This window comes from Sordaria macrospora, chromosome 4 (genome assembly GCF_033870435.1).
Source record: "Sordaria macrospora chromosome 4, complete sequence".
Lineage (NCBI taxonomy): Eukaryota > Fungi > Ascomycota > Sordariomycetes > Sordariales > Sordariaceae > Sordaria > Sordaria macrospora.
The window spans coordinates 18,127-34,658 of record NC_089374.1 but is presented as its reverse complement, the minus strand read 5'-3'; the positions used below and the strand labels follow the sequence as shown (position 1 = coordinate 34,658).

The 16,532-nt window shown below is 53.5% G+C and overlaps 4 protein-coding genes across 4 annotated transcripts; 3 read left to right on the top strand and 1 right to left on the bottom strand.

Moving 5' to 3' along the window:
* Nucleotides 1-3,849: 3,849 nt before the first annotated feature.
* Nucleotides 3,850-8,545, bottom strand: SMAC4_13587 (uncharacterized protein; the record flags this gene model as incomplete). Its single annotated transcript, XM_003343508.2, has 4 exons — nucleotides 3,850-5,078; nucleotides 5,136-6,815; nucleotides 6,883-7,203; nucleotides 7,286-8,545. 3 exons carry the CDS (start codon nucleotides 8,543-8,545, stop codon nucleotides 5,598-5,600), a joined length of 2,799 nt encoding a protein of 932 aa, XP_003343556.2. The 3' UTR covers nucleotides 3,850-5,078; nucleotides 5,136-5,597.
* A 1,804-nt stretch (nucleotides 8,546-10,349) lies between these two features.
* Nucleotides 10,350-12,055, top strand: SMAC4_13586 (uncharacterized protein; the record flags this gene model as incomplete). The annotated part of the gene is made up of 3 exons (XM_066091486.1): nucleotides 10,350-10,580; nucleotides 10,646-11,419; nucleotides 11,681-12,055. 3 exons carry the CDS (start codon nucleotides 10,350-10,352, stop codon nucleotides 12,053-12,055), a joined length of 1,380 nt encoding a protein of 459 aa, XP_065946688.1.
* Nucleotides 12,056-12,302: 247 nt separating this feature from the next.
* SMAC4_13585 (uncharacterized protein) lies at nucleotides 12,303-14,230 on the top strand. Its single transcript, XM_066091485.1, has 2 exons — nucleotides 12,303-13,950; nucleotides 13,973-14,230. The coding sequence occupies exons 1-2, from the start codon at nucleotides 12,600-12,602 to the stop codon at nucleotides 14,068-14,070; spliced, it is 1,449 nt and encodes a 482-aa protein (XP_065946687.1). The 5' UTR covers nucleotides 12,303-12,599; the 3' UTR covers nucleotides 14,071-14,230.
* A 658-nt stretch (nucleotides 14,231-14,888) lies between these two features.
* Nucleotides 14,889-15,146, top strand: SMAC4_13584 (uncharacterized protein; the record flags this gene model as incomplete). The annotated part of the gene is made up of 1 exon (XM_066091484.1): nucleotides 14,889-15,146. One exon carries the CDS (start codon nucleotides 14,889-14,891, stop codon nucleotides 15,144-15,146), a length of 258 nt encoding a protein of 85 aa, XP_065946686.1.
* Between the last annotated feature and the right edge of the window lie 1,386 nt (nucleotides 15,147-16,532).

Below are 16,532 nucleotides of genomic sequence, written 5' to 3'. Positions count from 1 at the left end.
CTTGAGAACGTCAAATCAGGGGGGACCGCAAACGTGTTCTTCCTTCACCCGGCATCTGCAGCGGTCCTGGAAATACCTACTTAAAGCCTCCGACAGCTCATTGTAATCACATACGACCATACCCACTGGAAAACTCGGGATCCCGTCCGCTCTCCCATAGATAAGCTAGTGAGGGCCAGACTAGTAGTTGGGTCGGTGACGACCAGCGAATCCCTGGTGTTGTATGTCTTTTTTTTCTTCTCCAGCTGAGCTACTCCACGGCATCACCACGACCGGCGCCCCCAACCCTCGACCCATCGTCACTGGGCCCAAACGACCGGTAGACCATGCCGTCCGTGGCTTCCACCTGGGTAGGTGGTTTGAGGGACAGGAGGAGTGAGATGATTACTATGGCGATTGGTAACGGACTGAGGGTATGAGTATTGAGATTTGAATATTTACAAGTATCTATCTACTTTGTACATCCCCATCCGGAGCCATCCTTGATTGCACGCAGACTAGATATTTTCAGTAGAACTGTCACACGGACATTGCCCACAGTCCAAGGGTTAGGGTCGCAAGGCTCAGCAGAGTCTCAATGCTTGGAATCAGTCTCGAGATGCCCGGTGGCCTCAGGGCTGCGATACCCACCTCGGCCGGACTCTCAGTCACGGGTACTGCTCACCCGAACCCCTTCCGACACTACCAAACTAGCGAGCCACCTATGGAAATACTGAAACACTGATGAAACGCCATAAGACAAATCCCCAGAAGTAACACAGCCAAACCAAGCAGGAAGCACGGCGCCCAGATGAAGGACAGCGCCAGAAGGAAGATGCAGAAGGAATAAAGGCATTCAGATCCACATGTATACAGACTGGTAGATAGAGGTGTTGAAGCCTCAGGCAACAAGGCTGATACGTACCTCAAGTACGTACCAATTCCCTTTGGCATAAGAAGGCCTTGGAGCCTAGCCTCCCTCAGAAGGTTGAGGAGATCAACAAGGCCTTCGAGACCAAAGTAGTTTATCAGCGGAATTGAATTCTTTGTTCCAAGCCCAGAACTCTGCCCTTGTCACAAGAACCTCCTACTAACACGTCCAGTAGCAGTCCATCTGTCGGCTCTGTTGGTTTGTGAAAGGATCTTGTTAGTCAATCTTCAAAGGGCTGGGGGATCATGGACAAATGAAAACTTACCGGTTCAAGCTGATTAATACCATTCCACGAATCCGCATCCCACGCTCCCACCCGACAAAACGGCTTTCTGCTTTCGTCCGTGTTCCCGCTCGACCAGTGCTGGTCGCCGGCCGTAAAGTAAAGATCATACGACATGAGCAGCTTCTTTTTTGCGATTGTCTCGCCCGGTGGCGGTATGTCTCCCCTCTTCTTCAGGTCCACAGCTCCCTTTGCTCTGCGAATATCAATGCTGACATCGGTCGGGAACTTGGAGCTTCCCTTGTACCATGTCATGACGTAGCCAAAGTCCGTGTTTGCCGAATCGTAACTCTGTTTTACGTCGTTGATATAAGAAGTGACTTCCATAAACATTGGGTTTTTGGCGGCAGAGGTGGTCGCAAACCAGTGGAACTGCGCGACGTGGAGGCGACATGTAGCTGGCTTCGGCGGCTCTACTACTACTGGTGGCTCAAAAGGCTCTGGCGTGGGAATAGGGTCTGGCGTCGGTGTCGGCGTGGCACAGATGGTCACGTCCACGCAAACTGGTGCATGACCACCACCCACGCCTGCATTGCAGGACTGTGTCGTCGTCTTGGGGCAGTCACCGAGGTCTGGCTCTGGTGTCAACGACGGCAGTGAAGGCCCGGCAGTGACCTTGTGCGCTGGGTCCTCTGGGTCGTAATAGTCGGGGGGTGGGCCGACCGGCGTCGGCGAGCAGTAGTAACCGGTGCATACCGTCCCGCACTGCCCGCCTCGTTTCCCAAGTCCCTGGGGCCTGTTGCATAGGGGCCCGGCAGGTCCGGGCTTGTGTTCGATAGGAACACCGCTTGACCCACCACCACCACTACCACCACCGCCACTGCCACCCTCACCACTGGTGCCACCGCCGATGGGGCTAAACAGCTTATCTGCGTCTGCTTTCTTGATATCCTCGATCGTAGGGCAAATCTTGTCCAGCTGCGCATTGCCTTGACCTTGACCCTTGGCCTCGGTGGTGTCAAGGAGGCAGTGGCCAAGGCTAAACACTTGACCGTTCCAGGCTGTGCTGACCAAGGTATCAATCTTTCCCGCCGGGATCTTTGGCTTTGCAGGGTTCTTGTCGAGTTTGCCCATGGGGAGAGGCCGGGAAAGTATCTTGACGAGGGCTTTGAGGCGCTTTGGATCCTTGAGGTCCTCCTGCCACTTTGACGGCAAAGAGCGGAGACTGGCAGCCATGCCTGCAACCAGGGGCGCCGCTGTTGGTTGGAGGGTCCAAAACAAATTAGCTATCGTCCACAGGGCAGACTGAAAAAAATTGTCGTAGGATAGAAACTTACACATTGAGCTTCCGTCGTCCACCACGATACCCTCTCCGGGAACAGCGATATAAGTCTTTTGACCTGGAGCATAAGTAACCCATCTACCGGCAGACTTTGTGTCAGCAATCATGGCCTGCAATATGTTGAAAAGGAAGATCCTATGTAAAAAGCTTACTGTTGGTAAGGGGTAAAGGTTGCTACGCGCTGACTTTGCTGCACTGCACCCACCGAAAGGACGTTGCTGAGGTAGTCGGCGCGAGAGACATCACCCCAACCGGCTGGGTAAGCATCAATGTTATCACCTCTCTCCTTGTAGGAATTGTGGACGGCGGCGACAACAAGCACGTTATACTGGCTGAGCTTCTTGATAATTTTCCCTGTGGTTGCGATGCACACTGTCAGCATACCTAGTATGGTCGCTATTCTGCCGCATCCCCTGGCAAACTCGAGTTGTGACTCACATAGCATCCTGACCCTGGCCTCGCTAGCACCATCCGTTAACAAGCCGCCAGAATAGTTGATGATGGCTCGGCCTTGCTTGTTGTTCCCGGAATCAAGAATGTCATCCATGACTCGTATAAATGTCTCAAGCACGGCTGCTTCGGGGGAATAGATGCTTCTTGCTTTGCCTGAGCTGCTTGTGTAGGCAAATCCATTTCCCGGGTTGACTGGCAAGACCATGGTGACCTCTCTGCCAGATCCGAGGAGGCTTCCGAGAATCTTGGATGAGACAGCGGTTCCGTGCTTCAAATCGGACTCTGAGACAGGCTTGGGTGTTTTCATGTCGCCACCGTACGGTGACGTGTAATCCAGCCTGATCAAACGTCCGCCTAACCCTTGGAACTCCTGCACAAAAAGTTAGATCTGTGCTGTTCAATAACACCGAGCAAGGTGCACTGAACAATGGGGTAGACTTACTGAATGGCCAAGGTCTAGGTCCGACTCAATATTGTATACGTACTGAGTTGGACCAGTGCCCTTTGGATACCAATACGTGTTGAAATATCTGTCGGGTTTTTTGGGGTCCTGCTCTCTGGCTGGGGTACCAGACTTCTTCCATGACTGAAATTTTGCGTAAGCGGGAGGCGCCGAAAGCTGAGAAAGCTCCCAATAGTCCGATACGTGTTCCTCATAGTCGTTTCTCTTACGAAGGACTTCTCCAGACATGGTCTCATTGAGATCGCGATGAACAACATCTGGCGTCTCAGTTGAAGAGTTACCAAGGCTCCTCCTGGGTGACTGATCTCTGGAGATGTGTCGAGCAGCAGGGAACTTTCCCTGCCAGATATCGGTAAGAGGCCTTGGCTTTTGAGCGTCTGCCAATGCCGTCTTGGCCTTGGCATCTGCATTCATCTCGGAGAGATAGTATACGTCGTCAATCTGTAATCACAAACTTGTTAGCTCCCGTTCTTGCGCTCGAGTTTCGCCTGACTTACACCGTAGGTCCCTTTGGCGGCACTGAGTGTGTCCAAGCTTGCGCGGTCAAGCTGGACGACGTAGAAAAAGGCAGTAAACGTTGCCCTATCGGACTTGGTCTCTGTGTATGACCATGGCTGCTTGTTTGGGTTATTGTTAACGTCTCCAAGCCAGGTGCGGATGGCCTGGACATTTTCAGGGTCGTCAGGTATGATCACGACATCTCCGATTTGGCACGGGCTCTTCTTCTTGGCTCTGGCTTGCAGGAACGGTCGAGATCTCTCCTCGAGGGTAGAGGTACCAACAGCTTCTCCCTGAACTTGTGGAGTTGGCGTTGCGACAACCTCCTCGCGCTTTTCAATCGGGGTGGCAGTGCAACCTTCAAAGGTCTCGGTCGACGAAGTATCATCCTCCACCTCGCATCCGTAGACGGTAGCACATGTCTCCTTGATTGTAGACGAGGTGGTTCTGGTTGTGCCACCTTCCACAACGCCGGCGTACGAAGTTGTCATCTTGCAAAGCTCGGCGGTCTGGGTCTTGCAGTTGCTCGGCTTGTCGGGTGTGGGAATCGGGCCTTTGGCCGGTATCGTGATGGCCGGCCATTTTGGTAGAGTTCCCTTGACCGTGATACCGGGAAGCTTTGGCCAGTCGATATTTGGGGGGCCACTCCTATAGGGCCCCGGGGGCAGAGGAGGGAAAACCCAACCGAAGACCTTGAGTTCTGGCCAGTCGATGCAAATGGAGAAGAACCAAGCCTTGCATGACAGATAGACACCCGCGGGCTCGTCATCGTCCTCGGAGTCGGAATCTTCGGGATCGTCTTCTCTTGGGGGATCTGGTACTGGCGTGGAGATGGGCTGAATGATATTATCTGAGCCTGTAGGAAATGGCTTGATATCAGGAGCCTGGGTTCCCGTGAACAAGGTGCAGCCAATGAGAAGTGTGCTCTCAGGAGGTGCATCCATTGCCGTTGTTCTCGTAGGTGCGCAACCGCCCAAAGTTACTTGACCCTGGCAATTGTCAAGCGTCAAGATGGCGTGGAACTCATCAATCTCCAACACGCCACCCGGTGGACAGTCCCAAACCATTGCAGGTCCAGTTCCAGGAGGAGGTCGATCAATAATTGGGTTTTGTTCATCAGATGGTAGGTCGCTGTCGTCTGGAATGTCGACTCCAGATGGGTCGTCGTCGTCAGGCAGCGCCGGGCCATCTGTCACTGCCGGCCAGGGCGGAAGAGTAATCCATCGCGAAGTTGGCGGTGCACCACCTGGAGGCGTGACGACGACGGGAATAGGGGGAATGTCAATGCTTGGGATGGCGTAGAAAGGGGGAATGCCACCGGTACTGCCGCCGCCATCTGTTGGATTGGCGACCGAGATATTGACATTGGACATGGGCATGTGATCTGTCGTAATGTTGGGCGCATAGACGGTGATGGTCGTCGTTTCGATAACAAATGATGCATCCTGGCTGCGGCCCACCTCAAGGGATGTTGTGAAGGGTGGAATCGAGATTACCGTTGGTGCCGGGAGTGAGCTGGGTGGCAGGACAAAACGGCAAGGCGGCGTACAGGTGGCGGTCCTTTCGCTGTACACCTCGGTCCCCAGATAAACGACTTCGACATCGTCCTCGTCTAGACTGGCGTCGCCATACCAATCTTGCAGATCGATTGCCCAATCAGTGGTGCCCAGGAAATTGTACGAGTGGTAAAACTCGGTTCTCGTGGCCTTCATCGCGTCGTCCATCCAGGCCACCCACTCTGTGTTATCATACACCATGATGTTGGAACCTTCTTTGGTGTAGCGCTTGTTGACCCTGCCTTGAGCGATGATCTGGTTGATCTCGGCGTTTGAAATGTATCCAGAGGTGTCCGTACACCGACCTTTGGCAGCATTGGAGTTGCCGTTATCACCCGTGAAGAAGCAGTCCTCGCCATCACACCCAGCCTGGGCCATCTTGAAGGACCGTCCGTAACTAGAGACACCGACGAGCACTTGTTGGAAGGGGCACCCGCCTTGGTAATCATGGAGAGCGCGTCCCTAGTCTCAGTCTCATTAACATGGGACCGCAAGCAATTGCCCGTCGGGCAGCCAGGGGAAGTCCACTTGTTGCCGGCGTCCCATTGACCGTGGAGATCGTAACTCATGTAGACGATATAGTCGAGAGCCTGGGCCATTTGCTTGATTGGAAAGGCGCGGAGGTACCAGAACGACGCCGGCGCGGCGAACGAAACTGTCTTGGAACTGCCGAGCTCGGCCTTAATGCTGGCCAAGAGTCTATAGTAGTTGAGACCGCTTACCGGATCGTCAGCGGGAATGTCCGGGATGTCAGGGGCACCTGGGTATTCCCAGTCAAGATCGATGCCATCAAGGTTGTGCTCGTTAAGGAAGGAGATGATGTTGCGCTTGAATAGGTCGCGGTTGGCTGGCTGGGCAGCCTCTCGGAGGATCATAAAGGTCCCGGGCAGCGCACTGAAGTCCCAGCCGCCTAGAGATAGAACCTTCTTGACACCCTGAAGCTTCTTGAAACGTTCAAACTGCTTCTTAACTAACGGGTCGGTAATCTCGATGCGGAAATCGCCTGCCGTAACGTTGGGGAAAGCAAAGTGAATGTGGGTATAGGCGCTTGTGTCGATTTGGCTAGCATCCATATGCAAGCACTTGCGGCCAAAGTTCCAGCCCTCAAAGTAGCCAAGTTTGAAATGCTCTGCCGGCGCGGAGCCCTTAATGATATCTCTGCCGCAGTTGCTGATGCATCCGTACTTGCCGGGAGCTGCAGTACCGGGAGCACCAGTCTCGGACTGGGAAGGGACACAGAAATCATCCGTCATACCGCATTGCCCCCAAATATTACAGCACACGTTGAGAGGGCACGGGTTCAACATGCTGATGTTGGTCCCCGCGGGGGGCTGGACGGTGCCGTTCATGGTTGGACCACAGACCGCGTTCTACATGTACCGTAGGTCAGTACAGGAAATAGAAGAAGCAATTTTGATTTTCATGGGGTTGACTTACAGGAACAATAGCAGGCATCGGCGCAGCTCCGTCGCTGACGCACATGTTGAAATCGGGATAAAGCAACTTGCAGCCATTCCAACCCCATGTGTTCTTGTTGAAGTTCTCCACTTGGGTCAAGCTAAGCATGTTGCTGGCAGCAATCTTGGCACAGTTGTCATCCTTCTTGGTTCGATAGACGGCACAATAGCCATCGGCACCCTTCTTGGGCCTCAGGTTGGGAAGGTCACCCTGACTGCAGCACACATGCTGACCTTCGGACAGTTTGGAGCAAAGCCCGGACTGAGGATTCGCCTTGGTGAAGTCATCGCCGGTAATTCCCTGTGCATGGATATATTGTCAGTCTGGTCTTAATTTTGTGCACGATGTGCGGACCTAGGGAGGTACCCATGTTTGAACTTACGCATTTGTTGGCCAATGAGGCACAGTCGTCGCCCAAAACAACCTGGCGCGTCTTACACGTGCCATCAGAGTTCCCGGCAGGAAGGGTACTGGGGAGAGTGCCCGTGCTGCAGCAGACGCGCTCGTTCAGAACAAGTGAGTTGCAGAGGTTGGCGCGGTTGTAGTTCTGCAGTTTAGTCTGCGAGATGCCACATCTCTGGGCCACAGCCACGCAACCCTCGCCGGCCTGGACGGTAGTGACGGTGCAATCAGCTCGGGGGCTGAGCCGGGCGAACCTGGCCGAGATATCACCAGGCGCAGAACGACGATAGTTGGTGGTGCTGTTGGAGATGGTGCCGTTCATATGATTGGACAACTCCTCCAAGGGAACAGGAACGCGCAGCGTGACGGGCATCCAGTCCTCGCCGGCGCCCACCTGGGACTCGGAGACACATTTGCCATCAGCCCATTTCTTGACCACGTCCTGGACGAAATCGAGATTCTTGACACTGCTGGCGACGATGCCAATGCTGTAGTCGGCACCACGATCTTTGGCACCGCACAACTGCACCACGGTGGTTCCAGAGACCGACTCGCTCTCAACATGGTCGAGGAATTGCTGAAGGACATCTGCTGTCACACCGTGCTGGTGCACTTCAGCGCCGGCAAAAATACCGATGACCGACGTCTGTGAGTAGCCAAAGGCCATGGCGTTGTTGGAGCACGACGGCTTCTGGGAGGCAAGATAGCTCTTGACCTGACGACCAGCCGACAGCAGATGGCCCGGCGAGAACTCGCCGTTTTTGGCGGGGCGGTGAATGGAGATGAAGGTATCCTCCAGCACCTTGTTGGCGGTGGTACAGAGCGATGCCTTGGTCTCATCGGGCACGAAAGCCACCCTCATGGACCTGGAAGTGTCGTAATCTGCTGTGCAGGCCCTGATGATGGTGGGCATGTCCTTGACCTCGGCCATCTGGACAACCACATTGAGCAACATGGTCTCCTTGCACGAGGCCAACTGGTCCGCGTCCGGGAACAGGAACCAGGGGTCGTCCCCGGCTTCTCTGCACAAAATGGGGCATGCCTTGAGGGCGTCAAGAGGCTGGGCCTGGACGGAGGAGAGCCATTTGTCGAGATCGTCGTCTGTTTCGGTGATGCCGTCGACGAAAGAACTCGAGGATACACCAGACTCAGAGGACTGACCTGTGGCCACGAAGCCGCCGGCTGCTCTCGCTGCCCCCACTGCCCCCGAGGCTAAGAGGGCGTAGAGGTGCGTCTTCATGATGGACGGCGAGAGAAGTGCGTGTAGCAGGTTCTCTTAGAAAAAAGAGTGTCTTGCACCATCCAGGATTATGTGGATGACGATGCAAGACAGAATGATTTTGGGAGTAGGAGGTGTGGACGTAAAGAATGAGATGCCGAATAGCACGATAACAGACAGTCTTGATGTGGCTTGTTGGTCGTGCGTGGGTGAAGCAATATAAAAGCCAAACCGAGGATGAGCTTTTCCATCCTCGAGGGTACGTACCTAGGTAGATACCAGGTACCCAACCAAAAGCCGGCCACCGTCAGTTTACATTGACACGGTGTGATGTGGAGGATTTGGTGATCTTACCTAGCTAAGATAATTGGTAGGTATATGACATCAAGGGTACCTAGAGACAGTTAGACGATCTTCTTTTACTCACATTTCCACATTTCCTCTCGGAGAATCTAAATACACGGAGTAACCCTGGGTGCCGTTGTATAGAACTGTGGCATCGTATCATGACGGTTGATCTTTTGATGTAAGCTGAGGATCTCTAGGCTGCAGCGTACTTTTCTAGAGTCTACTATGGGACTGTTGGGGATGGATCTTCTCAAGTGGCAAGTTGAAGGCTGTCAAGTGACTGTCGCATCTTGATGTTGGTGATGGCATAATACAACGTCGGACGGGCTAGAAACACAAAGTGGAAGTTGGAGATATCCTGGTGAGGTCATGATGAGTGGTCACCTTGCTCTTGTTCGTCGAAGCCTGTTAGCCTAGGTGGTGGGTGGTGCTGTGGAGAGGCGGTACTGTAGCGAGATGAGAAAAGGCGATGGATTGGTGTGGAAAGGATTTTCAAAGGATTTCAAAGGATTTCAAAGGATTCCTCCGTCCCATGGTATGGAAGGCAACAACGGACTGGAACTATTGAAGTGGAAGGAAGGTGGTGGTGGTGCTGCAAATCAATCCATGTGGAAAAGTGGGCCGAACCTGCCCCGGGACCTGGGTGAAGGTGCCGGAAACCGGGCCCGAAGGTCCAGGCAGGTGCGGGACGGAAGGGAAGGCAGGCAAGTGGGTGAGAACATTATTTCGGGGGGCCTTAACTGGGTAAGCCGAGAAAACAGGTCGATGGGCCGATGGGCGAGTGTCGGCCCTGAGCGGAAAGGTGCAAGATGCTGTGCCCCTGCCAAGCCATGATAGCCATGCGCCATGTAACTGCCAGGTGTAATCATGCCTCTGTTTGCGGCCAAGTAGACGGGAGGTACCTGCTTCTGGTTAGCTGTGAAAGAGCTTTTCTCGGGGGAAGAGCAATCGAGGATCAATTTCCGGCCTGGACATGATACGACTTTGGGATTGACGAGGTACGTATCTCCACCACCTCAATACGTTAGTTTGTCGGTTGACTATTAACCTCTAGCCTCTTTAGAATAGGCCGCAGTAACGAGACAGCCCTAAATCCTCGGCCTACGTAACACTACGACTCTGGCCCTGTAAGGCCTTGTATTAGCATGCAACTCTAGGGCTTCTACCACATGATGGAAATTCCCCGTCGGGCCTGGGCATCACACCGTTGACTGCATGTGGAAGCCGGCGATGTCCAGCACCTACCTCGGCGGCGGACTGTGGTCTTGCCCAAGGACCAAGGTTGAAGACGGACGGACGCAATGCGCATGGATCAATGGCTTCATGTTCGACAAGGCTCAGTGCTCGGGACAATGAGACTCTGCCATGGAAGAGGACTTACGAGTAGAGGTATATAATTAGCTGAAATCCTGCTGTATCTCAGACACCCAGCCTGGTCATCACCTACCTTCACTTCATATCTACCTACTCAATTACCATGCTCTCTTCTGCGTACGCTCTGGTTCTGGCCGTTGGCCTTGTCACGGCTGGCACTATTCCTGGCAGACGTGGACCTGTGTTGGAAGCACGCGATGGTTCGTTGCCATCGTTGCCCTACGACCCCAACACGACGAGTTCCTGTACCTGGTGGGCTGATATCAGGTCGGCTACCACCTGCGACGATATCATCAGCGAGAACTTTATCTCCTTGGCCAAGTTAACACAATGGGTAAGTACTTTCACCACTTACTTGTTCCGAAACCTTTGCTGACTTTTCGCTTCCATGTTTTCTAGAATCCTTCCATCTCCGCTACCTCTTGCTCGGTAGAGATCGGCAAGTCGTACTGCGTCGAGGCTCCCTACGTGGAGCCTGCGCCCGGTACCTCCATTTCTTCGACCAAAGCGGCGACTAGCCCCATGTCTAGTACCGCCACTTCGTCCTCATCTGCCTCTACCACCGTTGTTCCTCCAGTGACCACCACGGCACCTGGAAATGGCATCACCACTCCCACTCCCACCCAGGCCAGCATCGTCGACAACTGTGACGCCTTCCACTTTGTGACGGCCGGTCAGACGTGCGAGGTGATTGCATCCCTATACGGCATCTCCCAGGACCAGTTCAAAGAATGGAATCCCAGTGTTGGCGCCTCCTGCACTGGACTCTGGGCCAATGCCTATGCTTGCGTGTCCATCATCGGCCACACCCCGACCAAGCCGACCACCACCACCACCACAACCGGGAATGGCATTGCCACCCCGACGCCCACTCAAGCCTCCATCGTGAACAACTGTGACGCCTTCTACTTTGTCGTTGCTGGTGACACGTGCGAGGCCATTGCGGCAAAGAACGGTATCACACAGGCTCAGTTCCTCAGCTGGAACCCGAGCGTGGGCTCAACCTGCAATGGACTCTGGGCCAATGCCTACGCCTGCGTCTCCATCGTCGGCCACACCCCGACCAAGCCGACCACCACCACCACCACCACCACTACTAGCGTCGGAAACGGTATTGCCACCCCGACGCCTGTTCAGCCGAACATGGTCAAGAACTGCGACCTCTTCTACAAGGTCGTTGCTGGTGACACGTGCGAGACCATTGCGGCAAAGAACGGTATCACACAGGCTCAGTTCCTCAGCTGGAACCCGAGCGTGGGCTCAACCTGCAATGGACTCTGGGCCAATGCCTACGCCTGCGTCTCCATCGTCGGCCACACCCCGACCAAGCCGACCACCACCACCACCACCACCACTACTAGCGTCGGAAACGGTATTGCCACCCCGACGCCTGTTCAGCCGAACATGGTCAAGAACTGCGACCTCTTCTACAAGGTCAAGTCTGGAGACACGTGCGCCACCATCGCGGCTGCCAAGGGCGTCACCGTGGCGCAACTGACGACCTGGAACCCCTACGTCAAGTCCGACTGCAGTCTCCTGTGGGTCGACTACAACATTTGTATCTCCATTGTCGGACACACGCCCACGCCCGTCAAGCCCGGCAACGGCATCCAGACGCCTACCCCTATCCAGAGCGGCATGACCACCTCGTGCAGGACCTTCCACTTTGTGACGTCCGGTCAGACCTGCCAGACCATCATTGCAAAGTACGGCATCACCCAGGCCAACTTTGTCAAATGGAACCCGGCGGTCAAGAGCGACTGTACTGGAATGTGGGCGAATGCCTATGTTTGCGTGGCTGTCCTCTGAAGTCTGAATGAACAAGTCATTAGAATAGTTCTTGGACCACGGGGACATGTAGAATAGATGATGGGATACCTTAGATAGTTAATGTAAACATAATCTTTTTGTCATATAATGCTGTGTTTTGGTTGCGGGTAATTCTCTCTGTGTTTCGCATGTACCGTGAACAGTTTTAGTAATGTCGTTTCGAAAATCACTTGACGGCGCGCACGGCGGCGTTTGTCCAAACAGGCCACGTGCCTGCCTACATGCACTGCAACGGAAAATGGCAGGACTTGGCGTAGACGGCTTGGGCCGCCACTGCACGTCATTTTACATGTACAAATGCTTGGCATGGAAGGCGCATGCGTAGGTACCTAGGTATAAAGTGGACGGCTTGCCCTTTCTCCAACTTCTCCAACATTGTCAACACCAGACCAATCAACCTTTTCTGGACCACAATCCCACCACATAACCGCGCTCTTCCATTGATTTGCGGTATAACTCTACGGTCCGCGGCACCCCTTCTTTGTCTTCTTGTTTCAACGACTGAGGCTCTCCAGAATAAGGCATGTCGTTAATCACCCTCCCAGCTGAACTCCGCCACAAAATCCTAGCCTCTGTGATTTGGGCACCAACACCAACACCGACAACAACAACAACAATAACAACAACAACAACACCTCTCTATAATCTCCTCGACCTTTTTCACCAAGATCCCCCTCGCATCCGGCTCCGCGATGACTGGGACATTTGGGTACCAGCCACATCACCTCAACCACCCGCTCTACCACTCCTCTTGACATGCCGGATCCTACGCGATGACGTTCAGTATCTACTACATTCACATTCACATTCACATTCATCTACTGCTACTCACCCCTACAAATATGAGATCGACATCGTCTTCATCCCCAAATGCGGCCTCTTCCCAACCTGGGTGTGTTGTCCACTCCCCAGCCAGTTCCACCTCGACACTCTCCAGGCCTCGTTCCGCATAATGGACGTAGAGGACTTGAACATGGACGACGAAAGACAGGGGGAGGAGGAGTTCTTACGCCGTTACCACGGTATATCATCCGACTTTAATGCTGCATACGACAAGTACTACCCCAACCCCCCTCCGGGGTCATGGAACTTTTACCGCCTGCTGGTATCCTTTTTGGCCTTGGGACCTCGGGGTCTTTGCGATCCCGCTTATCAGAGAAAGAATCGCGGCAGTCTCCTTCTTTCTTCTTCTTGCTCTCCTCGCAGATACTACTCACTCCGACATCTCATTATCAGCGTCATATCCAAAAAGGCAGAGACTCAAACAGAAATGGAAACGGACGAATCAGACGAATCAGACGACGATGAGGAAAATGGTGGCAATGCACAACAACGGTTCTTGATCGCCCATAACTGGGACCTACCATACGGAGCCGAAGGAGAAGAGGAGTTATTCCCCGGACCGCCTACCTCTAACGACGACGATTTCGATCAATACAAATGGACAGGCCCAACGGACCTCCAAACCGTACGAGGCATGCACATCCACGCGGGCCGGGACACCCTCGGCCACGCCGACCGCTACGGCCTGTACCTTTTCAACACACTCTGGGCTTTGCTAGACTTTGGCGGCTCCTGGCTGTCGCGAGGTTTCGGTTTGGTGCTGTATGAGAGCATCCTGGATGATATTTGTTTTTATGTCGATGGGAAGTCGAGACCGAGGTTTGAAATGGATGATTTGTTGTGTGCTTTTTTGCAACGGTCGTCCGAAAATAAGAGGCCGTCCCGGTCCCGTACCTTGAAGACACCCGAGGCTGTAGAGGCCTTGGAGGAATGGAAGGAGTGGGTGGTTAAGTGGAGGATGTGGAGGAAGAAGATGCTTCTTAGGGAGGCCGAGGGGGGTTGTTCTGGTAATGGTAGTGGTTCTGGTTCTGGTAGTGGTTCTGGTTCTGGTAGTGGCGTGCATGTGTTGGATGATGATACATGTATGGAACCAGAACCAGAACCGGAACCAGAACCACAACGCCCGAGTTTGGATCCCGATGCTTTTGTGAGATACTTGCCGGCCTCGCACTGGGATTATGATCCTAATGAGCCTGAGTACTCGGATTCAGATTCAGACTCGGATTTGGTCGTGTCCGAAGATGATGATGACGCGGCCGACGAACAATGAAAGTATTGCTGAGCAGGAATAAAATCTGAATTGTCTTTTCTTTTTTCCCCAAGGTGCTATTCTAGTACCTACCTATGCTGGGGAGAAGGTGAATGTCCTCCGTCGTAATATCAAAACAAAACAACACAGTGACAAACTCGACTATAAGAAACTGGGACCATTCAAAGTGCTTGAGAAAGTCAGCACCAGCAACTAGAGACTCGAACTGCCTAAAGGCATACGACAATGGTCAACATTCCACATCTCACTGCTGGAATCAGCACCAAAGAACACCAAACTCGACAACAAGGTAGAAACCTGGAACGAAGGCGACGAGTTCATGGCAGAAGGCATACAGGATTCCATGATAAAAGACGGTGAAATCAAGTATTTCATCAAATGGGAAGGCTACGGCCACGAAAGCAATACATGGGAACCACCAGAATACCTCCTCAACTTCAAGAAAGAGATTGAGGATTGGCATCGCCAGAACCCTGACCGACCACAACCGCCTCAAAATCAGGCATCTCCAAACCATTCTCCTGAGCCCATTAGTCAAAAACTGTCACACGGACATCCGACAACACCACTAATCTCCCCAAGAGCCGCACAGCTGAACCCCAAGCCTTGCTACACGGCTGGATGCCTCACGCAACCGAGGAACCCCAGCTGCGTCGTCACAAGCGGCTTTCCTCGATTTCCGCGCCATCCGAAAGGGCTATGGCCCCAGTCTGGTGGACGTCCGCTGGGTTCCTGGCCATAAGGGCATCACGGGCAACGAGATTGCTGACGAGCTCGCTAAGGCAGGCGCCGAAGGAGGAGAGGTATTCAATGAAGGCTTGGCTACCCTTGCGCACTCAAGGCGGCTTGCTAAGAGGGAGGCGCGTACGGATTTCAAGGCATGGTGGGCCGCGAACAAGCCAGAGTCTTATGCAGACTACCGGTTGGGGGTCTCTATCCAGCCTAACGACGAACTAAAAGAGCTGGACAGACGCTCTTTACACCACCTCCTCGCGGCCAGGTCTGGCCACGGGGATTTCAAGGACTACCACGAGCGCTTCGAGCACGAGGACGCCCTGCTGACATGCTTCTGTGGAAGCTGGAAGAATCCCTTCCATCCCTTTTTCTGCAGAAAGGCATATGCAGTTTCCCCCGTCACGGGCGAAGCGGCTACGCGGGAGAATCTCTCCCTTGCTATTGGAATATACTGGCAGCGCTTCATCGCTAGAATCCAGACCTCGCACTTCTTTTCGTGGACTTGCACGAGAAAGGCATGGCGCCAGTCACTCTGGCAACAGCACATCGACGACGGGGGCACCGCTGACAACCTTACAGGGTTTCTACGGGGTGAAGGGGTGGAGATTGGGCGCGGCCACGACATCGAGAGGGTTACAGTAGACTTGGACAGGCTAGTCTACCGCGTAAGGAGACGGGCTGAGGGCTTGCGGGAGGGGGAGAGCGAGAGCGGGGAGGAGTGATCTTGCCCTTTTCTTTTGTCTTTTTCTTTGTTCTACGGGTCCCGCCATTTATTGACGGCTCGCCCACTGGGCGATTCGATTGGAGGTGTTGAGCCGCGCTTACGCTACGGGCAACACATGATTTATACTGGCAATAGGCCTCGGGTTGCCCTCGGGTTAATAGTCTTTTGGTGGACATTTAGAGCACTGCTCTTATCTTTGTACGCGAGATTCACTGATGTGGCACGTCTCATGCCCTACGAGAGGCGGAAGTTGTCACACGGACATATGGTACACTCCTGGTAGCATACGGGCATATGCCACACTGTCAAACGGGCATCTGCCACACTCCTGGTGTCATACGAGAAAGACCTACATCTATGCAGATCGCTAGATGCCTTGGAGCCTCAGGTGACAAGGACCTGTACGTACTAGATAGGTACCGTTTCCCTTTGGCATAAGAAGGCCTTGAAACACATACTTAAAGCCTCCGACAGCTCATGATAATCACATACGACCATACCCACTGGAAAACTCGGGATCCCGTCCGCTCTCCTATAGATAAGCTAGTGAGGGCTAGACTAGTAGTTGAGTCGGTGACGACCAGCGAATCCCTGGTGTTGTATGTCTTTTTTTCTTGCTTTTTTCCCGATCTCTTTCATAAAACACACTTGTTGGTTTCTTTCCTTTTGAGTCCGCATTGTATTTCCGAAGCTGGCAATTCGGTCGCTCAAATGGTCTTATATAGTTGTGATAGCAGTCGAGAGGCACAACTGCAAGGCTGCCATCACAAGGCCTGGGAAGTCAGCCCCCATCTAGAGGGTTGAAAGGATCAACAAGGCCTTCGAGACCAAAGTTAATCATCACCTGAATTGAACCACTGTTCCAAGCCCATACTCTGCCCTTG

What these genes read in the sequence shown, in the direction of transcription:
- SMAC4_13585 (XM_066091485.1), top strand. Translation starts at nt 12,600, where the DNA reads ATGTCGTTAATCACCCTCCCAGCTGAACTCCGCCACAAAATCCTAGCC.